The sequence below is a fragment of the Festucalex cinctus genome, chromosome 3 (assembly GCF_051991245.1).
Source record: "Festucalex cinctus isolate MCC-2025b chromosome 3, RoL_Fcin_1.0, whole genome shotgun sequence".
NCBI classification, from domain to species: domain Eukaryota; kingdom Metazoa; phylum Chordata; class Actinopteri; order Syngnathiformes; family Syngnathidae; genus Festucalex; species Festucalex cinctus.
In genome coordinates this window covers 31,097,815-31,120,364 of record NC_135413.1, presented here as the reverse complement: position 1 = coordinate 31,120,364, position 22,550 = coordinate 31,097,815, and the positions used below count along the sequence as shown (strand labels likewise).

Sequence of the window (22,550 nt, the reverse complement as noted above, 5' to 3'; positions counted from 1 at the left end):
TGGATGATTTTGTTGCTTTGTAGCCCCTAAAATAATAATAATAGTAGTAATAATAATAATAATAATAATAATAATAAATTGCCAAGAATGAAAACGCCGATCATTTTCTCCTGATACCGATCAGTTGAAAATGACGTGATCGGGACCATGTTTCCAATCATGTGATCGGGATCGAGACATCGCTTAGAGTAGAGTAGAGTAGAGTAGAGTAGAGTAGAGTAGAGTAGAGTAGAGTTTAATATGCAGTAGTAGAAACACTAACATTTCAAGTAACATTCAGTTGCAATTTTAACTGGAGTTCCTCAGGGAAGCTTTTTAGGTCCATGCCTTGACCACACAAATTGACAATAAATTTCCCCAGACACACTTCAAATAATAGAAGAAGTCTTGCCAGCAGCGTGGAGTCTGTTCTAGATGCGAAGAGACAAAAAAAAACTAAAATTCAAGAAATATTTTCGTTAACGAAATAAAGTAAAAACAGAAATGCTTTAAAGGGATATTTGACTCATTGAAATTTTTTTTTTTTTAGCAATTAGTACATTTTTTCTACTTGCTGTCGACTGATGATGACATCACCTGTGCTGAGGAAGTGCTGAGGCCAATCATGACTCACCTGTTTTCTGGTTTGGTCAGTAAACTGAGCCATGAGTGGTTGTTACCTACTTCAGCACAGATGATGTCATCATCAGTTGAGAGCAAGTAGAACAATTACTTTTTAAAGGTACTAATTGTACATGAAAAAGAATGAAGTTATCACATTAATTCTAGACAAACTATGAACTTTTGACTGTTGAAAATGGCTCAATGAGTCAAGTAAAAAAAAACAACTGAAACTACATTTTATGTTTACAAAGCTAACTAAAACTAACTATAATTATCGCAAAAAATGTCCTTCAATTTAGTCTTTGGTTAATAATTTAGTACATGAGCCTTTGTTGATGTTTGAAAATGTGTCACTCGCACGTGATGTCATCTAGCAGTAGCCAATAAAAAAGCACCTTCAGATGATGTCACTCTATAGGAGACCATTTTCATGCTTGACTTTTGGCTCCAGTGGCTCAGATCAAATACTTTTTCATTTAACTGCGCCAAAATGCAACATTAGGTAAGAAATGTGTTACTTTTCTCTTTTTACTATGATGTTTTTTAAATATTGGTCACAAGTAATACACCTTTTTTTTTTTAAGTAAAACTTGTACAGAAACTAATAAAAACTAATCGAAACATTTTTATTTTTTAAATAACTAAAACTAATCAAAACTACCCTGGATTGGCTGGCAACCAGTTCAGGGTGTACCCCACCTACTGCCCGAAGCCATCTGGGATAGGCTCCAGCACCCCCGACCCTTGTGAGGAAAAGCGGTTAAGAAAATAGATGGATGGATGTATAATAAAAACGAACAGAACTGTACTGAAAACTAACTAAAACTAACTAAATTAAAATAAAAACAAAATAAAAACTTAGACAGCTGGGATAGGCTCCAGCACCTCCCGTGACCCTTGTGAGGAAAACTGGTTAAGAAAATAGATGGATGGATGTATAATAAAAACGAACAGAACTGTACTGAAAACTAACTAAAACTAACTAAATTAAAATAAAAACGAAGCCAGCTGGGATAGGCTCCAGCACCCCCCGCGACCCTTGTGAGGAGCAAGCGGTTAAGAAAATGGATGGCTGGAAAATCAAAACTAAGTAAAATGAAAATTCCAAACCTATAACAACCCTGCAATTTTGCCACAATTTTCAGCGGTGTTCCTCAAGGAGGCGTTTTAGGTCCCATCATTTTTATAAGCACAACGTCTGCCCAGAAAGTGGTGAAAGTCATTTCTGTTGTTTTTGTTTTGACTTCCAGCGGGTAGATTAGCCGTGCGTCCCGAAGGAATTTGCAGCTTACTGTGGCGACAACTGAGGCGTGCCGACTCGGAGATTAGCCGGCGGCGGCTCGCCGTACGCCGGGAATCACATGACACGGCCGACGGCTCATTTAGATGAGGTCCATTGATTGGGATCATCTTCACGGAAACACGCACACGCACGCACACACTCCATCCCATCTAATATGTCTAAGGAGCTTAAGCGGCGAGACCCTCGCGACTCTTCCAGGACCGCCTCGTTAACGTACTTCATTAAGTCGTCTTATTAAAGCTCTTTTCTTTGCGCGGCTAAACGTTCGTACGGTTTTGACGGCTCGCCAACTTGAGACCAAATCGTTTGTCATGGACCAGCACATTTTTAATCACGATTATGTGTTTAAATAGCAGCTAGATCAACAGTTCCAAGTGTAAACAAAACGCTGTCCATGCATGCACATATTGAATAATAAGCATTTCATAATAAAAACATTCTTAATTGTTGTAAATGTAAAAAGAGCAAACATTCTTAACATCAATTATTTTTTTGTTTTGTGTGACAATAAGCAAACCTAAATATAAAATAAAATAAACACATCTGTCTTAAATATAATGAACTCATTCACTGGCAGCCATTTTCACAAAAGCAACCCCCTTTCACTCCCGGCTGTTTTACTGGATTGTGACTGATTTTGCAAGGCCCGCAAAATATTGTGTTCTATTGCTATCAAAAATTAAAGTCTCTTCTTTCATCAAGGAAAAAAATATATATTTCTAACTTTCTATTTTGCAGAAATTAGCATTAGAATATAGCTAAGCTTCATCATTATTCACAAATCTGTTTAGAACTGTGGGGGGGGAATCGCGTTTTTTTTACAATATGGCACTGGTTGATCTCTTATACTCTGCTGCCACCTGCTGGCTGTTTATGTAATTACTACCATTGCTTCACCCGTTTTCTGCAGTAGAGAGGCCACATCAAAGCTTTTTGTATGTTTTAGCATTAAAAAACAAAACAAAACGTATAAATACGTCTTTGGGGACATTTAAAACAGAACGTATTTATAAGTTTTGGGAGCAAATGAGTTAAATTAACAACTTTAAAAATAATAAAACATTTTTAACTCATTTGCTCCCAAAAACGTATAGATACGTTCTATTTTAAATATTACCATCCTCCCAAAGACGTATTTATACATGTTTTTTTTATTTTACATTTTTTTTTATGCTAGATCATACAGAAGTCTTTGATGCAACCTCTGAACTGAGGAGAACGCTTGAAGCAATGAACGGCCAGCAGGTGGCAGCAGAGTATAAGAGATCAACAAAGTTGCAAACAAGCTGATTTCCCCACTGTTTAAAACAGATTTGTAAATAAAGATGAAACTTATTCTAATGCTAATTGCTGTAAAACGGAAACAGATGGAAACATACTTTTTTCTTTCTTCTCCTGATGAAAGAAGACACTCAAATCTTTCTTTTGGTAGGATTCTTATTTTAACACAATATTCTGTGGGCCTTGCAAAATCAGTCAAAATCCAGTAAAACAGCCGAGAGCTTCAGTGAAAATGGAGTCAACGAGTTAAATGTAGACATGTAAAAATAAGTCAACCTAAACAAATAAATAAAAACAAATAAGCTCGCATAAAACTTTAAAGAATAAACAAACATGTTCACACAGTGTCGTCATTATCTGTCCAGTGCAGCAGTTTTTAAGCGGCGCCGGACGACTTTTGCTAGCAAAGTTTCCTTTTTTTTTTGAAGCGGGCTTCCATCAGCTGCTTTTTTTTTTTTTTTTCTCCCCTTTTTTCTGTCTCCAGTGGAGGGAGACGCTTGTGCGTCACTGAGCCGCTACCTGCACGCTTAAGATAAGACTTCATGCTGAAATTTGATTTCGAAACACTTTTTTTTTTTTTTAGTAGCACTTTGACAACCCGATAACAGGAAAGAGGCATCCTTTACTCACGAGCCGACTCCAAGGGAACGTTTTGGACACATGCACAAATGAATGGCTGTGTTGTTGTTGTTGTTGTTTTTGGCAGCGTATTCATGATCATATTTGACGTTTTTCACTTGTTTGACATTCTCCCGAGTTGTCCCTGACATCTTTGACCTCACAAAAGAATTTATGCAGTTTCAACTTTATTATTGTATTTAATATAGAACGGTTAAAAAAAAAAAAAAAAAAAAAAAAAAAAGACAGAATGAGTCTACATGAAAAGTAAAAATGTATTACATTGCCTTTTTTATTAGTATTAAATTTAGTGATTCTTCTGCCAACCACTAGAGGGAGCCAAGACTTTGAGAATCCCTATGAGCTACAAACGTGAAAAGCAGTTGTTTTTCCAACCGTTCTGTTCACTGACCTGTATATATGACTGGATAGCCGATAGCCCATACAAGCCAGTGCAAGCCGTTGAAGTCACAGGGCGGCCATCTTGTTCCTCCCACCTTGCGAGCAGACTACTGTGCTAAACATCATTCAGCATATAATTTATACATGTATTTAAAACATGTATTGTAAAGTGCCTTAAGTCTTATTTATGATTAACAAATTTAAAACCATAAATCACGTTGTTTCTACTAAGTGTTGTCTCAAATGTTCTCCAATTTTGATACTGTAAAATGTATTGGATCGTATGCCGAGAAACGTTTCTTGGGAGGAGCAACATGGCGGCCTTGAGACCTCAAAAGTCTTGGCCTATTGGCTATCTAGTCATATATATAGATCAGTGGTTATGTTTCACTCATGTTAATAGAAAAACTCAACATGTAGTACTAGTAAAGCACTCCAAAACAAAATTGTAAATCGATTTATTTTTATTTTTTTAATGATAGGTGTCATCATTTATATTCACACAACCAAAACAATTACAAACAATTGAGACTTCATAGAGGGAATCTGAAGAAACTAGTTGACAAGCTGGAATTGATTCAGTTCCACCTCAGGAGTTTCACTGTTTTTTTTTGTGGGGTTTTTCCCCCCCCCCTCCGGAGTGGCGAGGAAGGCGTTAGATGCGAGACGGTCCACAATCTGTCTTTTGATATGAAAAGCAGCAGAACACGTTTTCTTCTTTCTCCCCCTCTGCAGTCCTCCTTTTGCATAAATGAATCGAGCCTTCCTGGTTTTCTGCAACATTTTCTGCACAAGCTGCTCAGCCCACATTTTGCGCTGGTTGCAACACACGGAAAACTCGGATCGTCTCCCGGGAGTGACGAAGCAAAAAAAAACAAAAACAAAAACAAAATGGGAAGAGATGAAATGAGCGCTAATGCGTATAGCCGATTTGCGGACGGGAAACGTCTGTTGGAGGAAATCGAGCGCTGGCCGATGTTTGTGTTGGTGAAGAGCAGCAGCGGGTCAACAGCGCTCGGTTCTTAACAAGCTGCCCCCAAAGGAGATCCCACTTCCATCTCCAATTTGCTGACTCCGCCATGCGCCCGACACACCCGCTTGTGGTTGGTGGTTCGTCAGTTGGCATTGAGTCATTCAGTCAATTAGTTCGTTATATGTCTATGTGCAGTGAGTGGTTTGGGCCCAGGAAGAAGCCAATACATTATTATTATTATTTTTTGGACATCCATGTGCAGATTTCCTTCTTTGTTGTTAAAGTCTGCTTGCATTAGGGCCAAGTGGGGCAGTGATTCGCTAGAACCAACCGATGGAACTATGACCACCGCTTTCTGGAACAAAATAATCATGAAATGATCTTGAAGTTGGGTTTATTTGTACAGTTCTCTTCGTCAGTAGCCTAAAATCAATCAATCAGGAAATCAGGAAAAAGTGTCCCCCCCCCCCCACCAGGTAGAGTGACAACAATGTCGTGCTCCTGCTCCTTCACAATTAGAGATGATCTTCTCCAAATAAAGGGATTAAGCTAATCTGGATCAATTGTTGTCCTGTCTTCACTTTGACTCGATCGACTTTTGTTCTGCGTCTTCGCGGCTGCCGTGTCCAACTTGTTCTCCCGTCTTGAGCGGTTTCTGTTCAGCAGTCGCGTTATCGTTTCAAAAAGTGAGGCAACTCAGCTGAATTGCAGCCGGTCAGGTCAGAGGCCGCGTGGTCCTGTTCATGTTCAACCAATCGGGGGTCAGTCAATTAAAAAAAAAAACAACTTGACGTGTTGCTGTTCTGTGCCATCACGTGACTGATTTCAAATTTCTTGAAAATAAGATGAATGTCTTATTTTCAGCCCATTTTGCTGTCTTAATTTAAATGTTTCTATCACCAATGAGGCGATTGGATCGTCCTTTAGCAACTTGTTTTTCTGTTTCTGTTATTACCAAACCGGCTGTTTGACAAGAAGCTGTGAGTAATTCCCCGCGGGCCTCTCACCTCACAGAGTGTCCTACTAATAGTTCTGAGGCCAATTTAACAGCCTGTCACTTGTGAATGAATGGATTGTGTTTTTTTAAACCCCCTCCCCAAGATCCCATTTTCTCCCGTTCGTCGTCCCCCAACACGGCGGAATGTGACCTTCTTGCGCGATTCGTCCAACCTTGTCAGATGGGAGGGCCAATTGCGGTGCACAGAAAGGTCACGTGAAGACGGTTTTCACATAAACGCATGTCCGAGCAACGCTTGCGTCACTGTGATGGATGGGTAGCAAATTAGGAAAAAGAACGACAAGCTTCAGCTCGACGAATGATTCATGGCAAATGAGTTGTGTGCGTTGGTGCCAGCCTAAAAAAAACAGCATCTGTCATTAATCAAATTCACCAGCTAATCTAAAAAGTTAATTGCATTTTTTTTCTGTTATCATTAGCTAATTTAGCATGTTGTTTACAAAGCTAGCAAAGCTAAAGGAATAAATCGCTTTGATAGCATAACAGCCTGAAGTGCCGCTAGCTAGCTCGTATGTCATGTTGTCATTCAGAGTTTGAAAAAAAGTTACCAATTTTGACAAGGAGTAGAAATTACAAAACGGTTTCATGAATTCAGATGTGGGCAATAAAAGCAAAGTGTGATTTAATATTGAAGTGAAGTCAACAGAAGCTAAAGGAATAAATCGTTTTGATAGCATAACAGCCTGAAGTGGCGCTAGCTAGCTAACTAGCTAACTGGTATGTCATGTTGTCATTCAAAGACTGAAAACAGTAAACATTTGGACAAGGAGTAGAATTGACACAACGGCTTCATGAGTTCAGATGTGGGCAATAAAAGTATAATGTGATTTAATACTGAATTGAAGTCGACAGATGCTAAAGGAATAAATCGTTTTGATAGCATAACAGCCTGAAGTGTCACTAGCTAGCTAACTAGCTAGCTTGTATGTCATGTTGTCATTCAAAGATTGAAAAAAGTAAGCAATTTTGACACGGAATAGAAATTACAGAATGTTTTCATGAGTTCAGAATGACGTGGGCAATAAAAAGCAAAGCGTGATTTAATACTGAAGTCGACAGATGCTAACGGAATAAATCGCTTTGATAGCATAACAGCCTGAAGTGCCGCTAGCTAGCTCGTATGTCATGTTGTCATCCAGAGATTGAAGAAAGTAAACAATGTTGACAAGGACTAGAAATTACAAAACAGTTTCATGAGTTCAGATGTGGGCAATAAAAGCATAACGTCAAGAAAAATAGTGAAGTGAAGTCGACAGATGCCTGTAAAATGCACTCAAGTTGAAGTGACTACATTTTTGTAGTGGTTATTTCCTTCCGCTAGATGTCAGAAATGAAAATGGATCCGTGCTGTTAAAACACAACGTGGTGTCAGACTCCGGGGAGACGTCTGCGTATGTCGTTCCAGATACGGCCGGCACACCAAAGGCATTGTGGGTATTTACGCTGCTCGGAGGCGGCGTGGGGAAATGTTTGCGGTGGCCCTAAAGACACGCACACACAAACACACACATTGTGCTGCGGATGTTTTGGCAGCCTGCTGTTGTGTGTTGCTATCAGCTCCTCCTTCAGGACTGTGAGGGTGATGTCATCGTTGGCACGCCGATGCCACTTGGCCGACATCCTGCGAACTGGCTGCGGCCACAATTTGCGGCCTTCTCTTCCTCAGGGTGGTCGGCCCCCTCTGCGAGCCCCTCTGCTTGCCCACATTGGTTTGCGTTTGGGTCCTCGCTTCACTCTGCCAGTCAAACGACAACGTGACACGGAAAGCGGGACCCTTCAGGCGAGTGTCACAATAATTGTAGATTAGTTATATATTATAATTATGCTATTACAACCATGGCAGGCTCTCGTATCACTTTTATGATGTCAAATGAAGACTCACTTGCACGAAGCATGCTTGCTTAAAAATTATTTGGAACTCCCGCCTGAGTTTACAGTATTTACGCAGATAAAATTTTGTCGAATAAAAGTCTGTAAAACACCATATACATGGCCATGAAAAAAACAAACAAAAACCTTACTATACATGTTTTTTGTTTTTTTAAATGCCTAACTATACATGACATGGTCATTAAAAAATGCCTTACTGTACATGGTTTAAAAAAAAAATGCCTTACTATACATGGTTGTCTTTAAAAAAAAAAAAATAAATAAATAAAAATACGCCTTACTCTACATGGTTGGTTTAAAAAACGCCTTATTATACATGATTGTCTAAAACAAACAAAAAAAAAGCCTTATTATGCCTGGTCTTTCAAAAAAAAAATGCTTGGTTGTCTTTAAAAAAAAAAAAAAAAAAAAAAAAAAAAAGGGAAGCAAAAACGCCTTACTTTACATGGTTGATTAAAAAAAAAAAAGAAAACAAAGAAAAAAAAAAGCCTTATACAAGATTGTCTAAAAAAACAAACAAAACAAAAAAAACCGCCTTATTATACATGGTCTTTCAAAAAAAAAAAAAAAAAGCCTTACTATACATTGCTGCTTAAAAAAAAAAAAAAAAAAAAAAAAAAGCCTTGAGTCCGTGTGAATGATTGTGTATGTGTGCCGGGATTGGCTGGCAACCTGTCTAGTTTGTACCCTACCTTGACCTTCCGTCTGAAGTCAGCTGGGATAGGCTCCAGCTCCCCCGCGACCCAAATTAGGATTTTCGGCACATGTTCACATTTCCATTTCCTGTCTTGTTTGCCATCATTTTATCCCTGCGCTCAGCCTATTCTGTGAATCCTGCTAACCGATTAGCTCACATCAACGAAATGAGCTCAAATATCGTTTGCAGCTAGCGAGCAATCAGCATTTGTTAAGCTGACGTGTTGATGAACTTCATTAGCGTAATTAGCTCACTTCAATGGAGTCGATTTAAGCTGGATGGATGGACGTCACTTGGACGGCGTGTGGGCGGGCGATAATGATTTAAGCCGGAAAACGGGGGTGGTAAAATTACCCGTCCCCCCCCCCTCTCTTTGCTGTCAACACAACCAGGTGGGAGAAGTGAGTGTCAGTTTTTCAACTTCAAACACATCTTTTTAAACATTCAGTCAAGGTCCCGCCTCTGTTATCTCTCCGATACGTACGACCTCCGAAAGCGGAAAATGGACAGCCAGATTTCTTCCTTGCCAACAGGTAGTACGTTCAAATCGTTATAACTTCAACCTGTCACAGCGTTGGACATGTGGAACATTATCTAGAGCAGTCTCCTTTTAACGGAGCGCTCTCATTTATGGAGTTCACGTGGATATTTTTATCAAACGGGTCAGCGGGGGGGTTGCAGAAGCACCCACAATCTTTCATCAGCGACTGGGGGGGGCACATTGGACCTTCCTAACCAGATGTGTGACATAAACATTTTGAATACCGACAAAATATGTGCATGTCATTTTAGTATTTTAAATAGGTTATAAAAATACATTTCTCAGTGCATGTATAGAAGATTCGACCTTCAACAATGAAGGATTTGAACAATCCAAAAAAATAACTTCATCCATCCATCCATCCATCTTCTTCCGCTTATCCGGGGTCGGGTCGCGGGGGCAGCAGCTTCAGGAGGGAAACCCAGACTTCCCTCTCCCCAGCCACTTCAACCAGCTCCTCCGGCGGGATCCCGAGGCGTTCCCAGGCCAGCCGAGAGACATAGTCTCTCCAGCGTGTCCTGGGTCGTCCCCGGGGCCTCCCGCCAGTGGGACATGCCCGGAACACCTCCCCAGGGAGGCGTCCAGGAGGCATCCGAACCAGATGCCCGAGCCACCTCAGCTGGCTCCTCTCAACGCGGAGGAGCAGCGGCTCGACTCTGAGTCCCTCCCGGATGACCGAGCTTCTCACCCTATCTCTAAGGGAGAGCCCGGACACCCTGCGGAGGAAGCTCATTTCGGCCGCTTGTATCCGGGATCTCGTTCTTTCGGTCACGACCCACAGCTCGTGACCATAGGTGAGGGTTGGAACGTAGATCGACCGGTAAATCGAGAGCTTTGCCTTTTGGCTCAGCTCTTTCTTCACCACGACGGACCGATACAGAGTCCGCATCACTGCAGACGCTGCACCGATCCGCCTGTCGATCTCCCGCTCCATCCCACCCTCACTCGTGAACAAGACCCCAAGATACTTGAACTCCTCCACTTGGGGCAGGATCTCATCCCCGACCTGAAGACGACACTCCACCCTTTTCCGACTGAGGACCATGGTCTCGGATTTGGAGGTGCTGATCCTCATCCCAGCCGCATAACTTTTTTTTTTAAATAAAAAATAAAAACTGCCATTCAAGGATGGAATGCCAAGTACATATTAATAAATGCTATATAAACAATGTCCAGACTATAGAGAGAAGTGTAGATAATAATAATAATAAAAAAGATGATTATCTCCACTAGCTGATGATCCTGCTCATAATTTTAGACTCCCCTAATTATAGGATCCCATCTGTGCTGACACAAAAAGGGGATTTGGAAGCTTGACATCACCGCTGGGCCGAAACGAGTTCTGGACTTGTGTTGAATATTCCCATTTGTTATTAGTAATGTATGTTTACGCTCTGAAAGGGTTTGTACGACTCGAGTCATTTCGGCTCGTGAGTATGTGGAGTCGATTGCGCATGACAAATTCAAATTTCAATACCCAGCAGACTCCCAGTGGCCTATTTCCAACTTGTGTTTTTCTCGTGTTGATGCACAAGTGGGCTGCTCGTCTCTTAAATAGTGATTGGCCTGAATAAGAGATAGAAAGCGGCACAATTAAAAAGGGGGACATAATATTCAAGAGTGACTTTTTTTTTTTTTTTAATTGCGCGTATACAAATGGTCGGGTCTCTGGAGTGCCCGCCCACCCGTCAAGTGTGTAATTGCACAACCAAGTAAATCTTTTGTCAGAAAATGAGACTTGAAGCCAGCTGTTCAGATCTTGCTAATTGGTATTTTGCATTTAAAAATGACCGCCACCACCCTCGAGTTTCTTCAAGCGTGATTTGGCAGTTTCCATTTTCAAGCAGCAGCTGCAGTTGCAAGTAATATCCAAGCAGGACCCCCCAAAACTCGATTTCAAAAGGGTGTGGATGGCAGACTCGTCGTTTGTTGGTTTGTTGGAATAGCAGCTCTCAGTCTTCCTATAGAGAGTTTGGTTGTTCGTCTAGTATAGGTTTTCTCCTGGTATTCCGGATTCCTGCACAATTCCAGAAATATGCATAATGACTCTAAATTGTGCATAGCAGCGAATGTGAATTTGAACATTTTTCTGTACGTACCCGCCAATTGGCTGGCAAGCAATCCAGTGTGTACTCATTCTCATTCGGTCTCATCTTGAATATTCTCCAGGTGACATGACCCTAATTAAGCATTACATAAAATCTATGGACGGACGGATTTCAAAGCGATCCCTCCGCCAGTCTGTCGGTGTTGACCGCTTCGAATGTGTGTGCGCAGGACAAAGGACTCTTCATCACAGAAGTGATGTCCTAGAGACAGTGGTGCTTGTCAACCCTTCAAAAGACACAGTCGTAGCGGAGGTGAGCTCCATCCCGACCTCTCCAGGGTCTTAAACGAGTGCATTCTGCTGTCGATTGCACCCTGAACCTTTTTCAACCCTTTCAATGTAAAAGCATACGTCTTAACGGCCGTCTGTCCTTGCATGTCCAAGATCCAGTCTCTCATCGCAGACTCGGCGGGACACAAGCTTCTGGTCTTGAGTGGTCCCAGCTCGGATCACGGCGGCCTCCTTCTTCAAACGGGGGTTTTCACCTACGACACCTTTGCGAGTATATTTTCTGATCCTGGGGTGAGTCCCACAGCACTCTCCTATTCTACACGTTGGCTTAATTGTTCATTCGAGAAAGAAAACCCATAATTGTCACTAAAATAATGCATTTATTGGAAATGGCTAATGAGCTTTATTTTTGGTCATTTAAAAACAAACGAATGAAAATGGCCTACACTGAACTGATGGTATCATTAACTATCATCATTAAGTATTTTGCTTCACAACCGTTTCTGGTGATCAAAGCAACCAACTGAAAATGACCTCACACCACGCTAAAATACCCAAAAGTGGCTAAGAACAAATCATCTGACTGTTCCAAAAGGCCTTAAATAATTTTCTAATGAGAATTTGTGGAAAGAGACGAGACCCCCTCAGTTCTGAGACCTGCTACTAAATTAGGCGTACCATCGTTTTGGTCCAAGCCATTTTGATTGGTTTATATTTTAAAATAAGCCCCTATGTGGAACAAACAGAAAATCAAAATAACATTAAAAATGTTTATGGCGATCAACTTCCAGTTCTGCCTTTGTTCCCCTCGTGCAGGTTGTTGAACTACTGGGCCCATCCATCCCCAAGCAGCAGGCTACACTTACTGTGTCCTGCCGCGGGGAGGTGGGCTGGAACTCCCTGGGACAGCAGCAGACCCTGAGGGAGTTCCTGCACTACAAACTAAGCCCTGAGCCTGTGATCGTCAAGATGGAGGGGGTCACCGAGTTCACAGAGTACATCTGTGCGACAGTTGACGTCCCCTCATCCTTCGACCTCCTTGAGCCACCGACTTCCGGAGGTTTCCTGAAACTGTCCAAGCCGTGCTGCTACATCTTTCCCGGCGGACGTGGAGACTCCGCTCTCTTCGCTGTGAATGGCTTCAACATCTTAGTAGATGGCGGCTCCGAACGCAAGTCCTGCTTCTGGAAGCTGGTCCGCCACCTGGACCGTATCGACTCCATTCTGCTCACTCACATCGGTGCCGACAATCTCCCCGGCATCAATGGAATCCTACAGAGGAAGATAGCCGAACAGGAGGAGGACGGATCCCAAGGCTCCACCAACGGTAGCGACTGGCTCAAGAACCTGATCTCTCCAGAACTCGGTGTGGTGTTTTTCAATGTGCCAGAGAAGTTACGCATGCCAGAATCGAATCTTAAAGTCAAACGCAGCATAGAAGAAGCCTCACTGACTTTGCAGTACCTTAACAAACTGGGAATTAAGCCGGAACCTCTCTATCGAGTAGTCAGCAACACTATTGAGCCTATTACCCTTTTCCACAAGATGGGAGTGGGCCGGTTGGATATGTATGTTCTGAACCCTGTCAAGGAAAGCAAAGAAATGCAGTTCCTCATGCAAAGGTGGGCTGGCAACAGCAAAGCCAAAACTGGTATTGTTTTGCCAAATGGGAAAGAAGGAGAAATATCCGTACCCTATCTGACATCAGTAACTGCCTTAGTCGTCTGGCTTCCCGCAAACCCGACAGAAAAGATTGTCAGAGTTCTCTTCCCAGGAAACGCACCTCAAAACAAGATCCTGGAAGGGCTGGAAAAGTTAAAGCACCTTGACTACTTGCGTTATCCAGTAGCAACACAAAAAGATATTGCTTCAGGAGCTCCTCCCGTGGTAAAGCAGACCAAGTTAAAACAAAGAACAGAGAGCAAAGAGAGCCTTAGGTCTTCCCCGAAGACAACCGCAAAGGTCACCAAGGAAAAAACAGAAGGGCAAGATGATGCCGGCACAGAGACAAAGAGTGACACTGTGAAGGAAAACATGCCTGTGAAAAAGGAACCAAAAAAGCAAACTAAAACCATCAAATCTAAACCTGAAATGCCAGAAAAGAAGAAACTGTTGAAGGAAAAATCCTTGAGAAAGCACTCCAAGGAAAGGGTGTCAAAGTTGGATGAGAAAAAGGACAAAGAGAAGAAAGAGATCAAGAAGGTCAAGAAAGACGAGTCGGCCAGAAAAGATGAGAAGAGAGATGTTAAGTCCAAAGAGGACAAGAAGAAAGACACATCCAAACCAGAGCTGAGAAAAATAGCAAAGCCTGACCTCAAACCTCTCACGCCAGAAGTCCGAAAGACATTACACAAAGCTAAAGTGTCGAGTAAAACAAAGACTGGAAAAACAAAACCGGCAAAGACTACAGCGAAGCCAGAAGAACCAAAGACCCGAGAAGAAACAGATCAACGTAAAGAAAGCATTCAAGGTGAGCCGACACAGAATATGGTTTCTCTCACTGAAGATTTCACCAAGGATATTGAAGTTGTCAAAGAGGAAGCTGTAGATGATGCAACAGCACCAGCATGCCATGATGAGGGTGATCTCAAGTTGACAGCTCAAAGCTTAAGCCAAGAGAGGCCAGAAGCACAAGAAAGTGTACTCCTACCAACAGCAGAGTCTCCTCGACAGGAGGAACCACTGCCAGTGAAAGCAGCTGCTGAGGCAAAACATGACACCCAGAAAGAATTGGAAGAGACCCAGATGTATGAGGATGAGGGGGCTGCATCTCAGGATGAAGAGGAGGATGAAGAAGACGCTCCAACGGCTGAAGCAAGAACAGAGGAAGAGGATGAAGAGGAGGAGGAGGATATGGGAATTGGTGAAGAGGAAGACGAATTCCAGTTGAGGGAGTCTGATGAGATGGACGGAAAGCACAAAACTAAAGAAATGGAGAAAGCTGAAACGCTCACTTCAGCAAAAGTTGACACAAAAGAGGAAGAAGAGGAGGAAGACGAAGAGCCATTGGAGAAGGCTGAACTGGAGGAGGTGGAAGATTTAGACGTGATAGCAGATGAAGAGATCACCAGTGAAGATGTGGCTGAAGAGCCGATAGTCAGCGAGAGCAAAACCGACACCTTGACCCAAGCTGAATTTGAGGAGGAAGAAGAGGAAGAGGGCTACCTTTCACATGTGGGAGGGACTACAGCGCCCATAAGTGCAGTAACTCCTGGAACTGCTGTAGTAGAACCCATCTCTTACATCCAAGACGAGACCATTCCAGGGTATTCTGAGACAGAGCAAACCATCTCTGATGAGGAGATTCATGAGGAGGCCGAGGAGAGGATACCACACCTTCAATATGACGTTGGTTCCCACGATGTTTCGGTTCCAGATCAGACTGGATCCTTTGTAAACATTCACGGAATGAAGGAAATGCAGGCTTCAGCCGTCCCTGGAAAAGGTTTTATGCCTGGCGTGCAGGAGCAAATATCATTGTTTACTAACATCTTCACTGCTCCTCTGGCAGAGGAAGAACACGTGTCCTCTGCAACGTCCATCACAGAGTATGACAAACTGTCCTCGCTCCCCACTTCCCTTGCTGAAGACCAGTCTGTTGCATCCACTGTAGCTCCTGAAGAGCCAGCAAGAACCAGAGTGACAAATGACCAACTTCTCTCGTCGGGAACACTTTCACCATCATCTCTTGAAGACAAGTCTCCGTCGGCTGACTTACAGCTTCCTCTTGAGGATGCAAAGACGGCCGCTAAGCATCCTGATTCCCATGACGATGATGAAGAGGAAGAAGAGGAAGATCAGACTCCCAATGTTGAAATCTCACTAGAAAAACTCCATGAGGGTTATGCCTTATCCCAAACAATAAAGTGCAAAGACAAGGAAGTTGAAAGGCAGTCTGGATCTGCATCTTTTTTTTCCAAGTCCATAGAAGAGGACAAACCAGTCCACTTTCCGGTTGAAGAGGAGAATATTGATGCAGTGGCCTCCAAAGGTGTTTCATCAGTTGTGCCTACAAGGCCTTTTGGCTCAGACTCTGTTACTTCAGAGAGCGAGGAGCGGTGTTTCAGTCCAGATGACATCACTGTAAAACTGGCCTCCCCGACACAATCAGGACCACCGAGCGCATCTCATTCACCACTTCGACATTCGCCAGTGGGAGCATTTCCTGATTTGGAGCTCCCCAAGCTTGCCCCCTCAACTGAAGACAAAACAGGAAAGAAAAAGGAAGAGGAGCAAAAAGACAAAAAAACTGAGGACAAACCTCTTGACAAGGACTTGACAGATGATGTGCCTCTCAAGGAGCCAGAACAAGACACAGAAAAGCAAACAATTATTCAAGATGAACCTTCAATGGAAGTTCAACCACCTGTGTTAGGACGTGATTCTGCCACCTCCCATGGACAAAGCGATGAAGAACATTCTAAATCTCCAGACAGATGCAGCCCTTTCCTTGATGATGATGAAAAAATTAACAAAGAAGGCAAATTAGATGATGATAAATCTGAAGTGAAAAGAATTGGCACTGTAGAACAAGAAGACGGTGTTTCCAAATTACAAGAACTGAAGGATGAGCAGAAATTCAAATCTGATCTCCTGGAAGCTGTTTGTGATGTTTCAACCGTTAAGGATGAGAAGGTCGTGAAAGATGTCAACATTAACAACAAACCTCGAGAAAAAGAATCATGTGTTACAGAGTTTGAAAAAGAGACCAGTCCTTTAGCTGAATCTCCTAAACAAAGTGTTGCTTTCGGGGATAAGGATGAGATCCATGACCTCAAAACCATGGAAGAAGTCAAAAAGACAGATGCTGTGGTTGAGAGTAAAGAAATGAAACGGGAGGAGAGAGACGATGAGAGAAGTTCTGACATTCTTGCTACAAAACCTAAAGAAAAGGAGATTGAAATTGTTCACAGCACAGACGTAAAGGATATTTCAATTCAAAAGCCCTGTGAGGATGAGAAGATGGAGACGGTTGTTGAGGATGAAACATTGGATAAGATAATCAAAGGCGTTAAAGTAGAAACCACGGCCATCACAGGTGAGCAGACGGAAAAAGACAAGGCCAATGGTATGTTGACTGAAATCACCAAAGATGACATTTGTATGGCTGCTGCACAGATTCTGGTCGAAGAGAAGGATCAGGAGGTGAAATCTGCCGTACCAGCAAATTCTGTACAACCATTTGAAGACAAATCTGTCAAAGAAGCAGAAAAGGTGCTAGATGCATTTGCTGCTGGCATACCCACCGACGTGGAGATGACAAGCAAGAATAAAGAAGCTGAGCATGCTGAACAAGACGACGTTTATACTGGTAAAGTAGACGAAAAGGCTGATGACAAAGTGGACACCGTCACTGACAAACCGTCCAAGAAGGAAGTGACAATTGTGGATCAAAGTGTGGATATCAAATCTATGGAAGAAGAAACCTGTAGAGGAACAAGTAACGATGAGGTGCCTGTCAAATCCACTAAAGAGGAATACAAAGATTCAATTGAAGTAAAACCAATAAAAGAAATGGATAAGGTTGATTCAGAAGAAAAACTCAAAGAGGTGGACACAAAAGATACACAAAAGGAAGAAGCTTATGATAAGAATAAATGCTCTGATGATGTTCCAAAGAAAGAGGAAATAGAAGATGCTAATGATGCCTTGACTCAAACTATGAAAGATGAAAAGAGCCCGGTTAGTGACAAACAAGCTGAAGAGCTGAAAGAAATTGCGGTGGTAGAGGAGGCTAAAGATATGATAAAAGATCTCAAAGATGTTCTAGTGAAGTGCACAGAGGCTCAAAAACAGAAAGAAGTCAAATCTGAAGGTATCAGTGAGGAATCCGTCAAAGATGCAGTTATCCAGCTTATTAGTGAGGATGAAGCCATTAAGGACAACAAAGAAGAGCCCACAATGGGTCCAAATAGAGACAAACAAGAGACAAAGACTGAATCATACACCACACAAGAGGTTCAAAAGACTGTTGACGCCGATGGTACGAAAGGTGATGTAAAAGAGGTGGACCACAGCCTAGCCCAGGGCATGGAAGAGAAGGCTAAGGAAAAGATACCTGGAGAGGAAACCTTTGACACACTAACTTCAGCTCCAAAAGATAAGGAAAAAGAACATGACGGAGTTGCAACAGTCCTTACTAGTTCCGGTGAGAAGCTGGAGAAAGAAAAGGATGATGCCCATGTTGCCGAATTGAGCAAGGAAAAGAAGATGGAGAAGGAACAGGAGAAAGAGGCAACCTGTGAGACAAAAGATCTGAGTGAGAAGAAGACCAAATCAGAAGAGATAAAAAACATGCCTGATAAGAAGGTGGAAGACATAACAGGAAAAGAGCGCGCTGACCCAGAACACGTCAAAGAGGAAAAATGGGAGCGAGAGGAATTGCAAGAGAAAGACCTTGAAAAAACCTTGAAACAATCTGCAGAGGCAACATTCGGCGAAGCCGTGTCGGGCTCCAAGTTGGACCAGAAACCTGCCTTCCTGGCTCAGTCCTCTGATGAAGGCCAGGAAGATGAAGAAGAGGAAGAATATATATGTATGGGCTCCAGACCATTATCGGTTGAGCTGAAAAAAACAGAGCCTCATTCCAGTTCTACAGATCAAACATCTCCATTAGGCTTTCAAACTAAAGAGGCCACACCTAGACAGAACGTAATAGTAATACCAACTCTTACAATGCAAGAGCCTTCAGTGGATGAAGACATCAAAGACTTTGTGACAGAAGAATGCAGTCTTTCTAGTGATGCTGAAAAACCTGGAACCACTCCTTCACTGGTCATCACCGACGCACAGGCATCCTCAGCTACTGACACGGGAAAGGGGCAGACAACTTCTATTCAAAAACAAGAGACATCCACAGATGTATCATACTCAGATAAGACAGAACCAGAGTCCAGCTCGAGCAGTGACAGCCAGTCCAAAGTCCAATCTCAAATAAGTCCTGGGTCCACTGATAAGACGGAGCAAAAGGGGATGCCTGGCAAGGAGGCAGAGCGAGAGAGGGAAGGAGAACGCGAGGTGGCTTCTCCAGGATTTTCACAGCCTTGCTCATACTTCCTATTAGACAAAGACTCTGATGACCACAGTCCGACAGATGATTTGAAATTAGATGGTGCAAAGGAGACCACTGATAATGGACTACAAGATGAAAACAAAACTGTTGCTGCATCCAAGTATGAACCGTATGAGAAGCCTATCCCAAAAGATTCCACTACCCAAGAGGGGGCAGGTGTGTTTGAAGGTCCCACTTTTGACATTAGCATGGACGATAACAGGAGAACCAGCCAAACAGGGTCAGCCATGTTCCAACACGACGATCAACTTAAAGAAGAACCAATGTCCGCAAGTGCAGTTGACTACAGCCCACAGATTGACAGTCACCAAAGTGCCTCACCAGAACGTGAAAACAGAGAGAAAGGGCAAGTAGAAGAGAGGGAACGAGAAGAAAGAACAGGCATGCCTCCTGCTGACAACAGTATTCCAGCCTTGAATATGCAGGACAATAAAATTGCACAGGAGTCTTACAGTCCCAAAGAGGACAAACCAGAAAAATCAGAGAAGGAGAAGGAGGATATGGAGGAAGGAACTTCAGGAACGTTTCAGACAGGAGAAAAGGATCAGACATCCAAGACTGCTGCTGCTCTTCATTCTGCAGGGCAACCATCAAGTCAAGAAACCAGGAATCAATCAGATCTCAGCACTCCATTCACACAAAAAGAAACTGCAAATATTGAGATGGGAAAACCATTGAAAGACAACACGGAGTTCTCGGATGATGAAGGCTCTGCATCTGGTCGGCACTCAACAGCAGAGAAAGATATTTCACTCCAAGGTGCTTCATCCTCTGTAAGGGAAGAGCAAGCAAGTAAACTGAGATCAGGCTTCGGCTCCTCATGTTTAGAACAGACAATAGATGACAACATTCTTGCATCAGACAACAGTCAGTCCATGCTGGACTTCCCCAAAGAAAAAGAACACCTGGTGGACATACGCTTACTTGTAGCAGGTGAAGATTTCGATGTTGATGATGATGATGATGATGATGAAGATGATGAAGAAGAGGAGGACTCAAGTGATGTTGACATGGAAAAAGGAGCTAGGGAGCAGTCTGAAAAAGAAACGTATGGGCGTAGTCCTGATGAGAATACAACACCCTCTGAAGACTCGAACAAAACCTCTCCTGAATTGAGCTTCCACAAAGAGGAGATGGCCTCTAAAGCGACACCTGATGATACATTTGTGACAGCCAAGCAAATCCCAAGTAAAACATTACAATCTGGCGACACAAACCTTCTTGAGAAAGATGTCTATGGCACAACAGCTGCTGGTACGATCAAACCTCCAGAGACCAAGAGTGAAGGTAAAGCTACGACATCACCAGGCACAAGTGCTGTCAAACTAGACAATGTCTGCTTGGCTACAACAAATGAACCAAAACCTCGAGAAACAAAGGAAGACAAAACGTGTTTATCCCCTGAGCCAAGAGCACCAAGGAGGCTATCAATTGTTGAGGATATTGCTTCATCTGAGGTCCAGCAGTCCGAGAAAAAGGATGGAGACAAAGAATTTCTATCGGCACAATCGGAAAAACGGTCATCACCCACAAGCGACCTCAGCAGCTCAACCGCAGCAGCACCATCTGACCAACCAACTTCCATATCTATGCCTGGCTTTGGTCTCTTTGCTCCGCACACTGGAAGCTATGCTGATATCGGACTGAGTGGATCCGGAGGATACTCTGAAGTGAGTCAAGGAGGTCCGAAAGATCAGCAGCATGAAAGTCAGTCAGATGTAGGCCGACGAGTAACCTTAAGTGAAGATCAGTATTACCAAGGAGATATCAAAGAGGAAAGTGTGACTCAAAGGCAAAGCTCAGATCTGGTGAACCAGCTCTCCTCGTTACCTTGCACCTTCACCACCTCATCAGCCAGTTATGCATCACCCTTCTCAAGTTTTGGCCAGCATTTAGAAGACAGTGCTCAAAAGTCTGTAAGCGCAACGAGCAATTTAGCCCAGCAAGTGCCATTGTTCAGTAGCGGGTCTGTAAGCTCAGCCTCTGGTGGCCTTCAGAGAGACGAGTACATGGAGGTGATGACGAAACCTACAAAAGAGTATTCCCAGGCTCAGGAGAGTAAATTGTCATCATCTGTTGTACCAAATATTGAGCCCTCAAAAGTAACAGACATTTTCTCCACATCAGAAACTAGTTTGGAGATCTCACCACAAAGGTCCGAACCCACTGACACGAGTCCTCAAAGGACAGCAGAAGATCTCGTATGCGACTTTGAATGGCAAAAAATGTCTGAAGGGAAAGACACTTTTTCATTACTAACTGCGGCACATTTGACAGACAGTTCTTTAAATACAACAGACACAAAGACTACCACGACTGTTGAGTCATTACCGGAAGTGTTGACGCCAACAGCTCATCACGCTGCCTCAGTCACTTCAGCAAGTGCAAGTGGTGCTACGAAAACCTCATGTGCCGTCGCAGACCCTCCCAGAGCAGAGGAGGGAAAGCAGCCAAGTGTGAAGACACCACACGAAGACGAAAAGGAGGCGATGCGCCACACTGAAGTAGAGCGGGAAACGAGAAAAACAGACACTGCCAAAGGACAAATGGAAGCAAAGTCTCTGGAGGAGAAGATGTGCAAAGACGGCGCTGAAGAGATGAAAGCTGCAGTTGAGCAGAGTGATAAAGTAGATGTCAAGACAGAAAGAGAAGCTGACCTCCCAGAGGCAAAGGAAAGTGTTTTGGACAAGCCACCAGAAAGATTCGAGGCAAGGCGAAAGAGTAGTATCTCTGATTGGGAGCTGTTGCAGAAGCCTGATGATTTCCCAAGTGCCCCTCCTCCAGGTTACGGTGACCAAGAAGAGGACGCCTTCGAATGGATGGCGAGCATCCACGGTGCCTCCTCGAAAGCAACCTCACTCACAGCAGCAACAAGCAAAGCAAAAACTGATCGGCCGGCGGACTTGAACACGGGAGCCTCCTCTCCAGCCGATTCCTCCTATGAATACAAACAGCGTAAAGGAGAACTCTCTCCTTCCTTCCTCAACCCGAGCCCGCATCAGTTCTCCGGTGATGAGGGTGAAGAGGACGACCGAAGTGACCACTCCCAGGAGGGCGGCGATGTCGGCCACGAGCAAAAATCTGCGAAGAGAAAGTCGCACAAGCAAAGGCGTCACCATGGAGATACCCGTCATCAGTTGTCCGGTGCCGTCTCAGCTGGACTGACTGCGACTTTAGCCGGAGAGGAAACACCTCCCACATCGGTGAGCGAGTCATTGCCTTCGCAGTCCGATTCTGATGTGCCTCCAGGAACTGAAGAGTGTCCATCCATTACCGCGGAAGGCAACCTGGACTCAGATGAAGACGCTGAACATTTGCCTGCGGACAAATTGTCTGCCTCGGGTGCTGCCGCTGGCCAACGTCCTTTGTCACCGAGGGCAGCTCAGCAGACGCATGATCCCCTCCCTACCTCGGTCAAAGACCCTCCTCCGAAAGCTCCCCATCCAGATGCGTGCATGGTGGATCCAGAGGCTGTCCTTCAGGACGTCAGCGGCACAGGAAAACTTCTCAAGAAGGACCAGAAAACCACCAAGGGCCTCAGGAAAGCCAAACCCAAATCGGCTTCTCCTGCTCGGAAGGGGGACGTCAAGAAGAGGTCCACCACGCCGGTGAAGTTGGCCCATAAGGACTCGGGCTCACCCCGATCAACATTACTCAGGAGGAAGGACCCGGAGAGGAGCTCTAAGCTGGTGAAGATGTCAGAGAATCAAGGTTCACGGAGTGACATCCTTAAGGGCTTGGTCAATGGAGTGAAGAGCAGTTCAGGTGCGTTTCATCTTTTCATCAATCCGATGCTGGTTGTTCAGTTTTTCAG

At 43.6% G+C, this 22,550-nt stretch overlaps 1 protein-coding gene across 1 annotated transcript in view; it reads left to right on the top strand.

Annotated features, from left to right (window-relative positions):
* Positions 1-22,550, top strand: part of map1ab (microtubule-associated protein 1Ab) — a 37,506-nt gene that overhangs the window by 13,325 nt on the left and 1,631 nt on the right. Inside the window, exons 3-5 of the mRNA XM_077517586.1 lie at positions 11,604-11,686; positions 11,818-11,955; positions 12,481-22,501. Coding sequence (XP_077373712.1) covers positions 11,604-11,686; positions 11,818-11,955; positions 12,481-22,501 — 10,242 coding nt within the window. The remainder of the gene's footprint in view (positions 1-11,603; positions 11,687-11,817; positions 11,956-12,480; positions 22,502-22,550) is intronic.